Source organism: Hypanus sabinus, unplaced genomic scaffold (genome assembly GCF_030144855.1).
Source record: "Hypanus sabinus isolate sHypSab1 unplaced genomic scaffold, sHypSab1.hap1 scaffold_2546, whole genome shotgun sequence".
Classification (NCBI taxonomy): Eukaryota; Metazoa; Chordata; class Chondrichthyes; order Myliobatiformes; family Dasyatidae; genus Hypanus; species Hypanus sabinus.
The window spans coordinates 5,388-22,869 of NW_026780672.1; the positions used below are offsets into that span (position 1 = coordinate 5,388).

The following is a 17,482-nucleotide window of genomic DNA, read 5'->3' on the forward strand; positions in this document are numbered from 1 at the left end:
GGTTGGTATGGAAACACCAATGCCCTTGAATGGAAAATCCTACCAAAGATAGTGGATTCAGCCCAGTACCTCACGGGTAAAACCCTCCCCCTCAATTGAGCATGAAATACTGTCGCAGGAAAGCAGCGTCCATCATCAAAGATCCCCACCACCCAGGCCGTGCTCTCTTCTTGCTGCTGCCATCAGGTAGAAGGTACAGGAGCCTCAGGACTCGCACCACCAGGTTCAGGAACAGTTACTACCCCTCAACCATCAGGCTCCCAAACAAAAGGATGTTCCACAGATGTTCCCACAACTAATGATCTCACTTTACAGACTCTTTACCTCACATTCTCGTTATTTATTGTTATTTATTTATATTTGCATTTGCACAGTTTGTTGTCTTCTGCACTCTGGTTAATCTTTCACTAATCCTGTTTATAGTTACGATTCTATAGATTTGCTGCGTATGTTCGCAGGGAAATGAATCTCAGGGCTGTATATGGTGACGTATATGTACTCTGATCAAATTATTTACTTTGAACTTTGACTTCAACCATTTGCTGCCTGAGGCAACCTGCAAAATCCTAATCACTATAGCAACACGACGACCACTCTTAGCACCACAATGGACTGTTCTGTTTTTGTACAAACTTTCAAGAACAAGAAAAGTCTGCAGATGCTGGAAACCCAAAGCATTTGATTTAAAAAGCGCTTCTCATTCAAAGAGAACGCAGATCGGTTCGAGGTTTAAGGATTTTTTGGGGTTAACCTCCGTAAGGTGTGGCGCAGCAACACGAAGCTGTGATTTGATAGGTGGGAGAGCTGAAGGAGAGGGAGTCTGATTGGACAAACAAGATAAAGCGGGAAGATATTGGAAATCCAAAGCAACACACACAGGGGACTCAGCAGGCCAGGCAGAATCTGTGGAAATGAATCAACGGTTGACGTTTCAGGCCGAGACCCTTCTTTAGGGTTGGAAAGGAAGGTGGTGGGGGAGGGAAGATGCCTGAATAAAAATGTGGAAGTAGGGTAGGAGTTAGCTGGAAGGTGATAGGTGAAGCCAGGTGGGAAAGGTCAAGGGCTGGAGAAGAAGGAATCTGATAGGAGAGGAAGGTGGACCATAGGAGAAAGGGAAGTGGGGTGGGGGGGCAACTGGGGGAAGTAACAGGCAGCTGAGAAGAGGTGAAAGGTCAGAGTGGGGAATAGAGAAAGGGGAAGTGGGGGGGAATTGGTTAATCAGAAGGAGAAATCAACGTTCCAGTCTTCAGTTTCTCCTCCACCCCGGTGACGGTGGCCTCATCTTGGCGCAAGAGGCGGCCATGGATCGACACGCAAGAACAGGAACGGGAATTAAAATGTTTGAAACACGGAAACATACAGGGAAGAATAGGAAACCTACAGCATGACACAGGCTGCGCCGAACATGTCCCTACCTTAGAAATTACTAGATTTCCCCACAGCCCTCTATTTTTCTAAGCTCCACGTTCCTGTCCAGGAGCCTCTGAAAAGACCCTTTCGTATCCGCTCCACCACCGTCGCCGGCAGCCCATTCCACACACCCATCACTCTCTGCCACCTGAGGCCGATGGAAGGGAGCTGTTCGACGAGGCGGAGCCCCCGCTCCCAAGTTACCGATGTAGAGGAGGCCTCCCTGTAAGAATCCCGCACAAGCTATGATCCTTTTTCCTCGGGCAGCTGCTGCTGCATGCCTGTGCTGCCGCTGCAAGTAGGTTTTTCAACTCACCCGCGCACTCGTGTGTTCATGCATGTGGCAATAAACCAGACTCTGACAACGTGGCGGGATGCCCTGCAGAGCTGGAACAGGCAAGGTGCCTCGGGCCTATGGACTCAATTTGGCCCGGAATGCCGTCGCTCGGTCCTGCTGTTTGCGAGATTTGTGTTTTTCTTCTTTCTCTGCGCATTGGGGGGGGGGGGGGGGTTGGTCCTTTTCGTTAATTGGGTTGTCTTGGGTTTCTTGCTGTGTGGCTGCCTGTAAGCAGACAAATCTCGAGGCCGCATGATTTATGCATACAGTCGCCCCTCCTTATCCGCGGGGGGTTGGTTCCAGGACCCCCGCGGTTGCTCAAGTCTCTTATCTAACCTGTCTCGGTGCGGTGGTCTTTAGGACCCAGCGGAACCCTGGACTTTATTTAACCTGTCTCAGTGCAGTGGACTTTAGGACCCAGCAGAACCCCGGACTTTATTTAACCTGTCTCAGTGTGGTGGACATTAGGACCCAGCGGAACCCCGGACTTTATTTAACCTGGCTCAGTGCGGTGGACTTTAGGACCCAGCGGAACCCCGGACTTTATTTAACCTGTCTCAGTGCGGTGGACTTTAGAACCCAGTGGAACCCCGGACTTTATTTAACCTGTCTCAGTGCGGTGGTCTTTAGGACCCAGCGGAACCCCGGACTTTATTTAACCTGTCTCAGTGCGGTGGTCTTTAGGACCCAGCGGAACCCTGGACTTTATTTAACCGGTCTCTGTGCGGTGGTCTTTAGGACCCAGCGGAACCCCGGACTTTATTTAACCTGTCTCAGTGCGGTGGTCTTTAGGACCCAGCGGAACCCTGGACTTTATTTAACCGGTCTCTGTGCGGTGGTCTTTAGGACCCAGCGGAACCCCGGACTTTATTTAACCTGTCTCAGTGCAGTGGACTTTAGGACCTGGCGCAGCCCTGAATCCGCAGTGTTTCTGTTCACGGAAATAATCACGATCACGATTGAAAATAAGGTGGAAGTAATAACGCGATTGGAAAGAGGTGAAACGCCATCGGTCATTGGTAAAGTGTTAGGCTACAGTCGGTCAACAATCGGAACAATTTTAATGGAGCATGTGAAAGGCCCTGCCCCGATGAAAGCTACAATTATTACTAAGCAGTGGTTTAATTATTGAAATACATATTTGTAAGACCAGTGATGTGGGGGTGGAACTGGACTCTCTGACGGTGGTGTCTGAAAAGAGGATGCTGTCCAAGTTGCATGCCATCTTGGACAATGTCTCCCATCCACTCCATAATGTACTGGTTAGGCACAGGAGTACGTTCAGCCAGAGACTCATTCCACCGAGATGTAACACTGAGCGTCATAGGAAGTCATTCCTGCCTGTGGCCATCAAACTTTACAACTCCTCCCTCGGAGTGTCAGACACCCTGAGCCAATAGGCTGATCCTAGACTAATTTCCACTTGGCAAGATTAACTTATTATTATTTAATTATTTATGGTTTTATATTGCTATATCTCTACAGTATTCTTGGTTGGTGCGGCTGTAACGAAACCCAATTTCCCTCGGGATCAATAAAGTCTGTCTGTCTGTCTGTCTAAGCAATGCAGTGGTTTAATTATTGAAATACGGATGTTTCTTAAGTGTTTTATATGCATAGAAAGGTAAAATATGTACTATATACTAAGACAAATGTTTGACTGACACTAAATAATATCGGATGAACCTGTTCCGACTTCAAATCCGACTTAAAGACAGTCTCAGGAACGGAACTCGTTCATGACCCGGGGACTGCCTGTACTTTTAAATCATCTTTAGATTACTTATAATACCTAATACAATGTAAGTGCTATGTAAATAGTTGTTATACTGCATTGTTTAGGGAATAACGACAAGAAAAAATAGTTTGTACGTGTCCAAGCAATGAGTGCTGGAGAGAGAACTTCCGGGTCTTCCCGATCCGCGGTTGGTTGAATCCGCGTTTGCGGAATCCGCGGATAAGGAGGGCCGACTGTACTTCGGTAACAAATGTAACTTGAACTTAAGTGGTTCACGATGCTCTAAGTGTTGTGCTACGGCTGCAAAGGAATTTCCTCACTCTGCGTCCTGGTTGGCACGGTAACGTAGCGGTTGGCACAGCGCCAGCAACTGCAATTGGGGATTAATTCCCGCCGCTCACCGTAACCACATGGGTTTCCTCTGGGTGCTCCAGTTTCCTCCCCACTTTCCTACAGGTTCGGGTTGGCAAGTCCTGGGCATGCCACGTTGATGCCTGAAGCGCGGTGACACTTGCGGGCTGCCCCCAGCGCGACCCGCGGACTGTCGCGGGACACAAAACGCTGCATTTCGCACTGTATTCCGTCCTAAATGTGATAAATAAAGCTAATCTTTAACCCTTACAAACCTCTCTTTGTAACAAAGGCACTTTAGTCGTCACCTTATCCCGCTCGTTAACGCGAACATCTCATCAGCCAATCACGCGGCGGCAGCAACTCAGTGCGTAAAAGCACGCCGACACTGTCAGGAGGTTCAGTTGTTGTTCAGAGCAGACATCAGAATGGAGGAAGAACTGTAACCCGAGTGACTTTGACCGTGAGACGATTGTCGGTGCCAGATGGGGTGGTTTGAGTATCTCAGAGACTGCTGGGATTTTCACGCACGACAGTCTCTGCAGTTGACAGAGAATGGTGCGAGAAACAAAAAAAACACCCAGCGAGCGGCAGTGGATAGGCCATAGACATATGGCGAGACATATCAGAATGGGAATCAAGAGGTGAACAGCCAGACTGGTTCGAGCTGAGGGAAGGTGACAGTAACTCAAATAACCACCCGTTACAACAGTGGGGTGCAGACGAGCATCTCTGAACGCATGACACGTCGGACCTTGAAGTGGACGGGCTACAGCAGCGGGAGACCGCGGACACACTTTCAGTGACCGCTACGGTACAGGAGGTAACCAATAAAGTGACCGGTGAATGTAGGATTCCCTGCTACTGCCAACAAGCACGCGGCCCCTCTGAACTCCCTGACCTTCCCATTTCACAAAGGCTGGTCCTCTCCAGATTACGGCAGGGTCCTGTCGTTGTAAACTGCTCACAGCCCAGGAAAGCAGCCGCGAAACAGGTTCCCACACAGCAGAAAGAATGGGCTGAACTTTTGTGAGCTGGGGAGGACCTGTACTTTGCGATTTTGTGCCTAAAAGTGGATTAACTCATATTTTTCTGCCTTCTCTCACACTCACCCTCAATTACTCGTCCCCTCAAAGCCTCTTCCCACCTCCCTCTCCTCCCTGCGCATCTTCTCGTCCAGATTGGTGTCACTAGCAGACTTGGAAATGCCACATTGGCCAGCTGTAGTTGTTGGAGCTTGCGGAGGGCAGGGATGATTGAGCGAATGCATTTCCCCAGCGGTCAGAGACGGCCCATTCGAGAAAGGCCTGCCTGTTCCCACTCTCTGGCTTCTGTCCGAAAATCTGAACATTACTCCCACAGTAGGGACTGAGAGCAGAGAGGAAGGGTGACAGACAGACAAAGGCACAGAAAGAGAGGCAACGAGAGAGAGAGAGAGAAACAGAGGCAGGGACTCTCTGTTAGAAAAAGAGAGAGAGATGAGAGAAACAGAGATGAGAGAGACAGAGACTGTCAGAGAGAGAGACAGAGAGAGACAGGGACCGTCAGAGAGAGAGAGAGACAGAGATGAGAGAGAGAGACTCTGTCAGAGAGAGAGAGAGAGACAGAGACTGTCAGAGAGAGAGACAGGGACTGTCAGAGAGAGAGAGAGATGAGAGAGAGAGAGAGACAGAGACTGTCAGAGAGAGAGAGACAGAGAGAGAGGGATTCTGTCAGACAGAGAGAGAGAAACAGAGACAGGGACTGTCAGAGAGAGAGGAAGAGACAGGGACTGTCAGAGAGAGAGGGAGAGACAGGGACTGTCAGAGAGAGAGAGAGAGAGATACAGAGAGAGAGGGATTCTGTCAGACAGAGAGAGAGAAACAGAGACAGGGACTGTCAGAGAGAGAGGAAGAGACAGGGACTGTCAGAGAGAGAGGGAGAGACAGGGACTGTCAGAGAGAGAGGGAGAGACAGGGACTGTCAGAGAGAGAGAGATACAGAGAGAGAGGGATTCTGTCAGACAGAGAGAGAGATACAGAGAGAGAGGGATTCTGTCAGACAGAGAGAGAGGAAGAGACAGGGACTGTCAGAGAGAGGGAGAGACAGGGACTGTCAGAGAGAGAGGGAGAGACAGGGACTGTCAGAGAGAGAGAGAGAAACAGAGACAGGGACTGTCACAGAGAGAGAGAGAGAGAGAGAGAGAGAGAGAGAGAGGGGGACTCTGTCAGAGAGAGAGACAGAGATGAGAAAGAGAGTGTCAGAGAGAGAGACAGAGATGAGAGACAGACTGTCAGAGAGAGAGGCAGAGAGAGAAACAGACAGGGACTCTGTCGCAGACAGAGAGAGAGAGAGAGAGAGAGAGAGAGAGACAGGGACTGTCAGAGAGAGAGAGACAGAGATGAGAGAGAGAGACTCTGTCAGAGAGAGAGAGAGAGAGAGAGAGAGAGACAGAGACTCTGTCAGAGAGAGAGACAGAGAGAGAGAGACAGGGACTGTCAGAGAGAGAGAGACAGAGATGAGAGACAGGGACTGTCAGAGAGAGAGAGAGAGACAGAGATGAGAGACAGGGACTCTGTCAGAGAGAGAAACAGAGACAGGGACTGTCAGAGAGAGAGAGAGAGACAGGGACTGTCAGAGAGAGAGAAACTGTCAGAGAGAGAAACAGAGACAGGGACTCACAGAGAGAGAGAGAGAGAGACAGGGACTCTGTCAGAGAGAGAGAGAGAGAGAGACAGGGACTGTCAGAGAGAGAGACAGAGAGAGAGAGACTGTCAGAGAGAGAGACAGAGACAGGGACTCTGTCAGAGAGAGAGGCAGAGAGAGAAACAGAGACAGGGACTGTCACAGACAGAGAGAGAGAGAGAGACAGGGACTCTGTCAGAGAGAGAGAGAGACAGAGATGAGAGACAGGGACTGTCAGACAGAGAGAGACAGAGATGAGAGACAGGGACTCTGTCAGAGAGAGAGACAGAGAGAGAAACAGAGACAGGGACTGTCAGAGAGAGAGAGACAGAGATGAGAGTCAGGGACTGTCAGAGAGAGAGAAACAGAGACAGGGACTCTGTCAGAGAGAGACAGAGATGAGAGAGAGAGACTGTCAGAGAGAGAGAGAGAGAGACTGTCAGAGAGAGAGAGGAGATGAGAGACAGGGACTGTCAGAGAGAGAGAGAGAGAGAGAGAGAGAGCGAGAGAGGAGATGAGAGACAGGGACTGTCAGAGAGAGAGAGAGAGAGAGCGAGAGAGGAGATGAGAGACAGGGACTGTCAGAGAGAGAGAGAGAGAGAGAGAGGAGATGAGAGACAGGGACTGTCAGAGAGAGAGAGAGAGAGAGAGGAGATGAGAGACAGGGACTGTCAGAGAGAGAGAGAGAGAGAGAGAGAGGAGATGAGAGACAGGGACTGTCAGAGAGAGAGAGAGAGAGAGAGAGGAGATGAGAGACAGGGACTGTCAGAGAGAGAGAGACAGGGACTCTGTCAGAGAGAGAGGCAGAGAGAGAAACAGAGACAGGGACTCTGTCACAGACAGAGAGAGAGAGAGAGAGAGAGAGAGAGACAGAGAGAGAGGCAGAGAGAGATACAGAGAGAGAGAAACAGAGACAGGGACTCTGTCACAGACAGAGAGAGAGAGAGAGAGACAGAGAGAGAGAGAGAGAGAGAGAGACAGAGAGAGAGAGAGAGAGAGAGAGAGACAGGGACTGTCAGAGAGAGAGGCAGAGAGAGATACAGAGAGAGAGAAACAGAGACAGGGACTCTATCACAGACAGAGAGAGAGAGAGACAGAGAGAGAGAGAGAGAGAGAGACAGAGGCAGGGACTGTCAGAGAGAGAGGCAGAGAGAGATACAGAGAGAGAGAAACAGAGACAGGGACTCTGTCACAGACAGAGAGAGAGAGAGACAGAGAGAGAGAGAGAGAGAGAGAGAGAGAGAGAGGGACTGTCAGAGAGAGAGGCAGAGAGAGAGAGAGAGAAACAGAGACAGGGACTGTCACAGAGAGAGAGGGGGGGACTGTCAGAGAGAGAGAAAAACAGAGACGGACTCTGTCAGAGAGAGAGAGAGACAGGGACTGTCAGAGAGAGAGGGAGAGACAGGGACTGTCAGAGAGAGAGGGAGACAGGGACTATCAGAGAGAGACAGAGAGAGAGGGATTCTGTCAGAGAGAGAGAGGGATTCTGTCAGACAGAGAGTGAAACAGAAACAGGGACTGTCAGAGAGAGAGGGAGAGACAGGGACTGTCAGAGAGAGAGGGAGAGACAGGGACTGTCAGAGAGAGAGGGAGAGACAGGGACTGTCAGAGAGAAAGGGAGAGACAGGGACTGTCAGAGAGAGAGGGAGAGACAGGGACTGTCAGAGAGAGAGGGAGAGACAGGGACTATCAGAGAGAGACAGAGAGAGAGGGATTCTGTCAGAGAGAGAGAGGGATTCTGTCAGAGAGTGAAACAGAAACAGGGACTGTCAGAGAGAAGAGGGACAGGGACTGTCAGAGAGAGAGAGAGAGAGAGAGAGGGATTATGTCAGACAGAGAGAAACAGAGACAGGGACTGTCAGAGAGAGAGAGGGACAGAGAGAGAGGGATTCTGTCAGACAGAGAGAGAGAAACAGAGACAGGGACTGTCAGAGAGAGAGGGAGAGACAGAAAGAGAGGGATTCTGTCAGACAGAGAGAGAGAAACAGAGACAGGGACTGTCAGAGAGAGAGGGACAGGGACTCTGTCAGAGAGAGAAAGAGAGAGAGGGACAGGGACTGTTAGAGAGAGTGACAGACAGAGATACAGAGAGCGGGAGAGAAAAAGAGAGAGGGAGGGAGAGACAGGGACTGTCAGAGAGAGACACAGAGAGAGAGAGGGACTGTCAGACAGAGAGAAACAGAGACAGGGACTGTCAGAGAGAGAGGGAGAGACAGGGACTGTCAGAGAGAAAGGGAGAGATAGGGACTGTCAGAGAGAGAGGGATTCTGTCAGAGAGAGAGGGATTCTGTCAGACAGAGAGAGAGAAACAGAGACAGGGACTGTCAGAGAGAGAGGGAGGGAGAGAGCCGGGAAAGAGTGAAAAGGCCAAGTGGACAGCAAGCGAACGAGGGGTGGAGAATGTATCACACTACCGCAAACCGCCAAAACCCCCAAAAGGTTCACAGGCCACTGATTTTAATGTTGTCCCTTTTATTTCGGCACTTGCTGCATCCAGACCCTACAATTTCTGCCCATTTTCCTTACTGTGGTGGGTGGGTTCTTGCTGTTTGCCAGGGGTTGTAATGGTGACTCAGAGAAAGTGCTCAGTGGGCCGAGGAGCTGGTCACAAGGCCCCAGAGGCATGTGGAAGGGATGCGAGTCCCTTTATACATATACATATATATATATCTTTAATTGCTATCCTGCGGTCCTTGAAGGCACAGCAGAACCACAGAGAGCTCCGGTTACAACAATGCCGGCTGGGGCCTCCCTGGAAAGGCTGCCCACACAGATAGGCCCAAAGACGCCACAGCGACAATCAGCCTATTCATGGAACCAGCCAGCCAGTGCCCTGGTAAACCCCAAGACCTCAGTCCCACCGGCTCTGAGCAAAGGGGTGACATCGGACTCCCACTTGCAGGAGTGGCAGGGCCGAAAGACTGGCCCTATAGTCATGCGCACCTCGAAGCTCATGGTGGAATGGCTCTCTTCTCCCTGCCGCCATCAGGAAGGAGGTAGAAGAGCCCCAGGACTCATACCACCAGGTTCAGGAACAGTTATTACCCCCTCAACCATCAGGAAGGAGGTACAAGAGCCTCAGGACTCGCACCACCAGGTTCAGGAACAGTTACTACCCCTCAACCATCAGGTAGAAGGTACAGGAACCTCAGGACTCACACCACCAGGTTCAGGAACAGTTACCACCCCTCAACCATCAGGAAGGAGGCACAGGAGCCTCAGGACTCACACCACCAGGTTCAGGAACAGTTACCACCCCTCAACCATCAGGTAGAAGGTACAGGAGCCTCAGGACTCGCACCACCAGGTTCAGGGACAGTTACCACCCCTCAACTATCAGGAAGGAGGCACAGGAGCCTCAGGACTCGCACCACTAGGTTCAGGAACAGTTACCACCCCTCAACCATCAGGTAGAAGGTACAGGAGCCTCAGGACTCGCACCACCAGGTTCAGGGACAGTTATCACCCCCTCAACCATCAGGAAGGAGGCACAGGAGCCTCAGGACTCACACCACCAGGTTCAGGAACAGTTATCACCCCCTCAACCATCAGGAAGGAGGCACAGGAGCCTCAGGTCCCACACCACCAGGTTCAGGGACAGTTATCACCCCCTCAACCATCAGGTAGAAGGTACAGGAGCCTCAGGACTCGCACCACCAGGTTCAGGGACAGTTACCACCCCCTCAACCATCAGGAAGGAGGCACAGGAGCCTCAGGACTCACACCACCACCACCTCCTGCACCTGTTTTCTACGTTTCTATGTATATTTAATACCATAAGGCATAGAAGCAGAATTAGGCCATTTGGCCCATCGAGTCTGCTCCACCATTTCATCATGGCCGATCCATTTCCCCTCTCGGGCTCCAATCTCGTATCTCTTCATACGTATCTCTTCATGCCCTGGCAATCAAGGATCTCTGCCTTAAATATACCCAATGCTTACCGCAATTCAGTTTTAAAACAACTATTATGTACTGCTTTGGCAAATAACAACACATTTCATGACAAATGCTGGGGTTACTAAACCTGATTCCGGTACCAAATCAAGTCCGCGCGGTTTGTTACAGGCAGCCGGCGAGCGTCACCACGCCCTAACCGTTACGCCTTTGGACTGCGGGAGGAAACCAGAGCACCCGGAGGAAACCCACGAGGTCACCGGGGGGGAGCGTGCAAACTCCCCACCGGCAGCAGCGGGGAATCAAATGCTGCCTGGCGACTGTCGGTGCCGCAATGTTTTCACGCCGTCAGTGTAATTATGTATTGCCTGATCGCAGTTTTTTACTCTTGGTTGGCGCGTGGCCTAGTGGATAAGGCATCGGCCTAGTGACCTGAAGGTCACTGGTTCGAGCCTCAGCTGAGGCAGCGTGTTTGTGTCCTTGAGCAAGGCACTTAACCACACGTTGCTCTGCGACTTCACCGGTGCCAAGCTGAATGGGTCCTAGTGCCCTTCCCTTGGGCAACATCGGTGGCGTGGAGAGGGGAAGGCCTGCAGTTTGGGCAACTGCCGGTCTCCCATACAACCCTGCCCAGGCCTGCGCCCTGGAAACCTTCCAAGGCGCAAATCCATGGTCTCACGAGACTAACGGATGCAGTGCACGTGACAATATTAAACCTATAACAAGTAACACGGATTTACAGTGATGACTACAGAAGGCAGAAACGTAAGGAAGTCGGCAGGCGTCGGCAACACAGACCAAAGTGCCGGAGGAACCCAGCGGAGGAACCCAGTGCAAATGAGTCAACACTTTGGGCCGAGACCCGACTTCACGACTGAGGAGGAAGGTGCAAGGATAAAAAAAAAGGATCGGGGATAGCCCAAAGGTGAGAGGTAAAGCCAGGCGGGTGGGAAAGGTCATGGGCCAGAGAGGAAGGGATCTGATAGGAGGGGAGACCGGACAGTGGGAGAAAGGGAAGGAGGAGGGTCACCAAAGGGAGGTGATAGGCAGGTGAGAAGAGGTAAGAGGCCAGAGTGGGGAATAGAAGAAGGTGGGTTGGGGGGGGGGGGGTGAATTTCTTTTCAAAACCGGAAGGAGAAATTGATACTTATACCATCACATTGGAGGCTACTTCAGATGGAATATAAGGTGCTGCTCCTTCAGTCTGAGGGGGGGGGGCCTCATCTTGGCACAAGAGGAGGCCAGGTCAGAACAGCATTGGGAATCGGGAATTCAGCCACCGGGAAGGTCTGCTCCTGTCGGATGGACCCACAGGAGGGTGCTCAGTGAAGCAGAACGCAGAGGAAGCTGAGAATACCCAGCAGGTCGGGAAGCGGCCGCAGAGGAGGAAGCAGGGTTGGTATTTCAGACTGACGATCCTTAGTTAGGGAGAGAATGGAGGTGTCTTGAGCTGCAGGGGAGGGCGGGGTTTGAGAGCACAAACTGTGGCAAGGTGGAGACCAAACAGGTGACACACACACACACACACACACACACACACACACACTGCAAGAACAAATGATGAAGGGTTGCCAATCAATAAAACTCAGCACGAGGAACAGCATCGTGTCTACTGCTTGGAGATCTGCGCAGAATCCAACCGCTTCAGATACCCAGCCAGTCCTGTTTGTGACCAGTTCAGGACATTCAAAGCTCAAAGAAAATTTTATTTTCAGAGTCACCACATACAACCCTGAGATTCATTTCCCCGCGGGCATCCTCAGCAAATCGAGAATAGTAACTGTAAACAGGATCAGTGAAAGATCAACCAGAAGACAACAAACTGTGCAAATGCAAATTATAAATAAATAGCAATAAATAACGAGAACGTGAGATAAAGAGTCCTTAAAGTGAGATCATTGGTTGTGGGAACATCTCAATGGATGGGCAAGTGAGTGTAGTTATCCCCTTTTGTTCAAGAACTTCTTGAACCTGGTGGTGTGAGTCCTGAGGCTCCTGTACCTTCTACCTGATAGTTGAGGGGTGGTAACTGTTCCTGAACCTGGTGGTGCGAATCCTGAGGCTCCTGTACCTCCTTCCTGATGGTTGAGGGGTGGTAACTGGTCCTGAACCTGGTGGTGTGAGTCCTGAGGCTCCTGTACCTTCTACCTGATAGTTGAGGGGTGGTAACTGTTCCTGAACCTGGTGGTGCGAATCCTGAGGCTCCTGTACCTTCTACCTGATGGTTGAGCGGTGGTAACTGGTCCTGAACCTGGTGGTGTGAGTCCTGAGGCTCCTGTACCTTCTACCTGATGGTTGAGGGGTGGTAACTGTTCTTGAACCTGCTGGTGCGAGTCCTGAGGCTCCTGTACCTTCTACCTGATGGCAGCAGCAAGAAGAGAGCACGGCCTGGGTGGTGGGGGTCCCTGATGATGGACGCTGCTTTCCTACGACAGCATTTCATGTAGGTGCGCTCGATGGTTGGGAGGGAACTCAGTGTACCATCCAACAACTTCAGATACCCAGCCTTCCCTGTTTGTGATTCAGGAACCCGGAATGTTAATTCAGATTTTTTTCTCTTTGCAACATCGTACATCTGTTATTTCCCGGCAGTCTAACCTCGTGAACTTTTCAGCCAACTGCTGCAACCTCCCTCCTCCTCCGCGTCATCACCCTCAATAGCCCCTCGAGGCAGCTCAGACGAAAAGAACACTCACTCCCCGAGGGCAACAACAGAATGAGGGGATCTTCCCTGAAAACTGTTCACTTGTCACTCCTCACCCTCCCCACAACTGAAAGTACGCTCCGCTCTCTCACTTCTAACTATCACAGAAACTCATTCATGTGAAATATTAACTTTGCTTCTATCTCCACAGATACTGCCTGACCTGATCAGTTTGTATAGGTTGCAAAACTGGGCTGAGAAGTGGCAGATGCAGTTCAGCCCAGATAAGTGTGAGGTGGTTCATTTTGGTAGGTCAAATATGATGGCAGAATATAGTATTAATGGTAAGACTCTTGGCAGTGTGGAGGATCAGAGGGATCTTGAGGTCCGAGTCCATAGGACACTCAAAGCTGCTGCGCAGGTTGACTCTGTCGTTAAGAAGGCATAGGGTGCATTGGCATTCATCAATCGTGGGATTGAGTTTAGGAGCCGAGAGGTAATGTTGCAGCTACATAGGACCCTGGTCAGACCCCACTTGGAGTACTGTGCTCAGTTCTGGTCGCCTCACTACAGGAAGGATGTGGAAGCCATAGAAAGGGTGCAGAGGAGATTTACAAGGATGTTGCCTGGATCGGGGAGCACGCCTTATGAGAATAGGTTGAGTGAACTCGGCCTTTTCTCCTTGGAACGACGGAGGATGAGGGGTGACCTGACAGAGGAATTCATCGTGTGGATAGTCAGAGGCTTTTTCCCAGGACTGAAATTGCTAACACAAGAGTGCATCGTTTTAAGGTGCTTGGAAGTAGGTACAGAGGAGATGTCTGGGATAAGTATTTGACGTAGAGAGTGGTGAGTGCGTGGAACGGGCTGCTAGCGGCGGTGGAACGGGAAACGATAGGGTCTTTTAAGAGACTTTTGACAGGTACATGGAGCTTAGAAAAAGAGTAAATCCTAGGTAGTTCTAAGGTAGGGACATGTTCTGCACAGCTTTCTGGGCCGAAGGGCCTGTATCGTGCTGTAGGTTTTCTATGTTTCTATGTTTGTTTTTCTGTCGTTTTCTACTGGAGGGGAACAAGTCTATCAGTATGTAGAACTGGTGTACAATATGGAGGAAACACCAACTGTCAAACATTATAGCACAGTACCAGTCCATCACCGTGTAACACCGGGGTACGAGTCTGTCGCTGTGTAATACCAGGGTACAGGTCTGTTGCTGTGTAATACCGGGGCACGGTACCGGTGGGGACGAGCCTGTCACTGTGTGACACCGGGGTACGTTATTGGTGGAGACGGGCCTGTCACTGTGTAACACCGGGATACAGTACCGGTGGGGACGGGTCTGTCACTGTGTCACACCGGGGTACGGTACTGGTGGGGACGGGTCCGTCACTGTGTCACACCGGGGTACGGTACCGGTGGGGAGGGTCCGTCACTGTGTCACACCGGGGTACGGTACCGGTGGGGACGGGTCCGTCACTGTATAACACCAGGGTACGGTACCGGTGGGGACGGGCCTGTCACTGTGTAACACCGGGGTACGGTACCGGTGGGGACGGGTCTGTCACTGTGTAACACCAGGGTATGGTACTGGTGGGGACGGGTCCGTCACTGTGTGACACCGGGGTACGGTACCGGTGGGGACGGGTCCGTCACTGTAACACCGGGGTACGGTACCGGTGGGGACGGGTCTGTCACTGTGTGACACCGGGGTACGGTATTGGTGGGGACAGGCCTGTCACTGTGTAACACCGGGGTACGGTACCTGTGGGGACGGGTCCGTCACTGTGTGACACCGGGGTACAGTACCGGTGAGGACGGGTCCGTCACTGTATAACACCGGGGTACAGTACCGGTGGGGACGGGCCTGTCACTGTGTGACACCGGGGTACAGTACCGGTGGGGACGGGTCTGTCACTGTATAACACCGGGGTATGGTACCTGTGGGGACGGGCCTGTCACTGTGTGACACCGGGGTACGGTACCGGTGGGGACGGGTCTGTCACTGTGTGACACCGGGGTACGGTACCTGTGGGGACGGGTCTGTCACTGTGTAACTCCGGGGTACGGTACCGGTGGGGACGGGCCTGTCACTGTGTGACACCGGGGTAGGGTACCGGTGGGGTCGGGTCTGTCACTGTGTGACACCAGGGTACAGTACCGGTGGGGACGGGTCTGTCACTGTGTGACACCGGGGTACGGTACCGGTGGGGACGGGTCTGTCACTGTGTGACACCGGGGTACAGTACCGGTGGGGACGGGTCTGTCACTGTATAACACCGGGGTACAGTATCCTGTGAAGATGTAAACACACAATCGACCTCCATCTTCCACAATCACAGGACATCCCAACCTGATGCAGATCTGAACCACCACAACGCTCGTCCTGTACCGCCTCTTGTGGGCAGCCTGTCCCCAGCACTCCCTGGGGCGCGTCGCTCGTTCAACGCGGGCCACCCACCACAGTGCGCGCGCGGCAGCTAAATCCAAAATCCGAGCAACCTGACCGCCCCCGCCCCCCCCCCGGGCCCAAGCTCCTTACCGTTGTTGGACTTGAGGTCGCGATGGATGACCGGGACGATGGCCTCGTCGTGCAGGTAGCGCATGCCCCGGCCGATCTGCACGGCCCAGTTGACCAGGACGTGGGGCGGGATCCTGCGGCCGGCCAGGGCCCGGTTCAGCGCCCCCCCGGACGCGTACTCCATGACCAGGCAGAGGTTGGGCTCCTGCAGGCAGACGCCCATCAGCCCGATGATGTTGGGGTGCCGCAGCATGGCGAACAGTCGCGCCTCCTGCCGGACGTTCTGCGCCGTGGCGCTGATGTCCTCGTCGGGGTCCTGCCGGGCCGCCTTCACGGCCACCAGCCGGCCCCTCCAGGTGGCCCGGTACACCTTGCCGAAGCCCCCGACCCCAATCACCTCCTGGAGGGTCAGCTCACCGAAGGCCACCTCCCGGGGGGCGGGCAGCTCCTCCGGCTGGGCCCCGGGCAGCTTGGCGTAGCCCGCTGGCTTGAAGGACACGTAGTTGGCCGGGAAGATGCCCACCCGGTTGTGCAGCTTGCCCGCCCACCAGCCCTCGTCGCCGGAGATGGCCGCGTCCTGGGAGAGGATCTCCACCCGGTCCCCCTTGCGCAGGGTCAGCTCGTCGGCCGCGTGGGCCTCGTAGTCGAACAGGGCCGTCCAGACGGGGTTGACGTAGGCCGCCTCGGCCTGCTCGGCCGCCGGGGGCTTCGGGGAGCTCCAGGAGGCCCTGCCGAATATATTCCTCAAGGGCTCCATCAGGGGGCGGAGGGAGATCTCGCTCGGGGGTGGGGGGGGCCCCCTACCTGTTTAGAGCCGCCTCCATCTGGCCCCTCCCCACCTCGGGGAGAGAGACCCCGCCACAAATCCCTTCCTCCGGCCAGCAAAAGCACTCTACCGCTTCATGGGGAAACCTGGATCTCGTCCCAGCCTCCACTTGGGGCAATCTCGTCCGGGGAAGACTCTCTTTAAGATCGTAGCCCCTCCTCTTCTCTCTCTCTCTCTGATCAAACTTCCCGCAAAAAAAAAACCCTTAAGAATTGTCAGGTTGAAATAAGTAAGTTTCTCGCTCGGCAAACCCGGCAGATCCTGGCTGGGAATCCCTCCAAACGAAATGGGGGAGAGCAGAGCTGAAAACTTTTCCTGTTCTCGCTGCCGGTGAAGTTCTGGGCGCCGGGCAAGTTTCAGGAAGTTGGGTTTTCCTCACAATCTCAACTTGGCGGCGCTTTCGGCCCCGATGGCTCTCCCCACCCCCGGACCCGGCCGGCCCGATCACGGTCTGGGCCGCGGCACTTCTCCCCCCGGGGCAGACTTTACGAGCCGGGATCCCAGAGGACTCCCCTCCGCCATTAGCCACAGCGCTGTCTTGTGCTCGGTCCCTGCACTTTAACCCAGCCCATCGCATCAGGGTGGGGCTTCGGAAACCTTTGCCCCTCCCAGCGAGGTTTCTTTTCCTCCCCCGCCCGCACAGGAAAGGGATGGACTGGGCGCGCAGGGGCGGCGGAATCGGCCCGACACCCACACCCCCAGAGAGGAGTCCGACCTCCTGGTCAATTCTGTCCTCGCAGACACGGCGGGGGCATCGGAACCCCGCTGGAAAAAGTTTTAAAAAGTCATCGGAAGTTACAGCTGTTTACGAACTCTCACTGGAGACTGCCTTACGGGACCAGGGCAAACGGAGGGTGTTTGTGCCAGTGACGATCACACCCAGGACCCTCACACAGGGCGTGTCTGGGTCACACCCCGGACCCTCACACCGAGCGTGTCTGGGTCACACCCCGGACCCTCACACCGAGCGTGTCTGGGTCACACCCCGGACCCTCACACCGAGCGTGTCTGGGTCACACCCCGGACCCTCACACCGAGCGTGTCTGTGTCACACCCCGGACCCTCACACCGAGCGTGTCTGTGAGTGTCACACCCCG

General features: G+C 53.2%; 1 protein-coding gene across 1 annotated transcript; it reads right to left on the minus strand.

Annotated features, from left to right (window-relative positions):
- Positions 1–15,518: 15,518 nt before the first annotated feature.
- LOC132388031 (mitogen-activated protein kinase kinase kinase 11-like) lies at positions 15,519–17,041 on the minus strand. Its single transcript, XM_059960378.1, has one exon. The coding sequence runs from the start codon at positions 16,314–16,316 to the stop codon at positions 15,519–15,521; it is 798 nt and encodes a 265-aa protein (XP_059816361.1). The 5' UTR covers positions 16,317–17,041.
- Positions 17,042–17,482: the final 441 nt, after the last annotated feature.

Excerpts from the sequence above, each read along its gene's own strand:
- LOC132388031 (XM_059960378.1), bottom strand. The coding sequence starts at position 16,316 with ATGGAGCCCTTGAGGAATATATTCGGCAGGGCCTCCTGGAGCTCCCCG.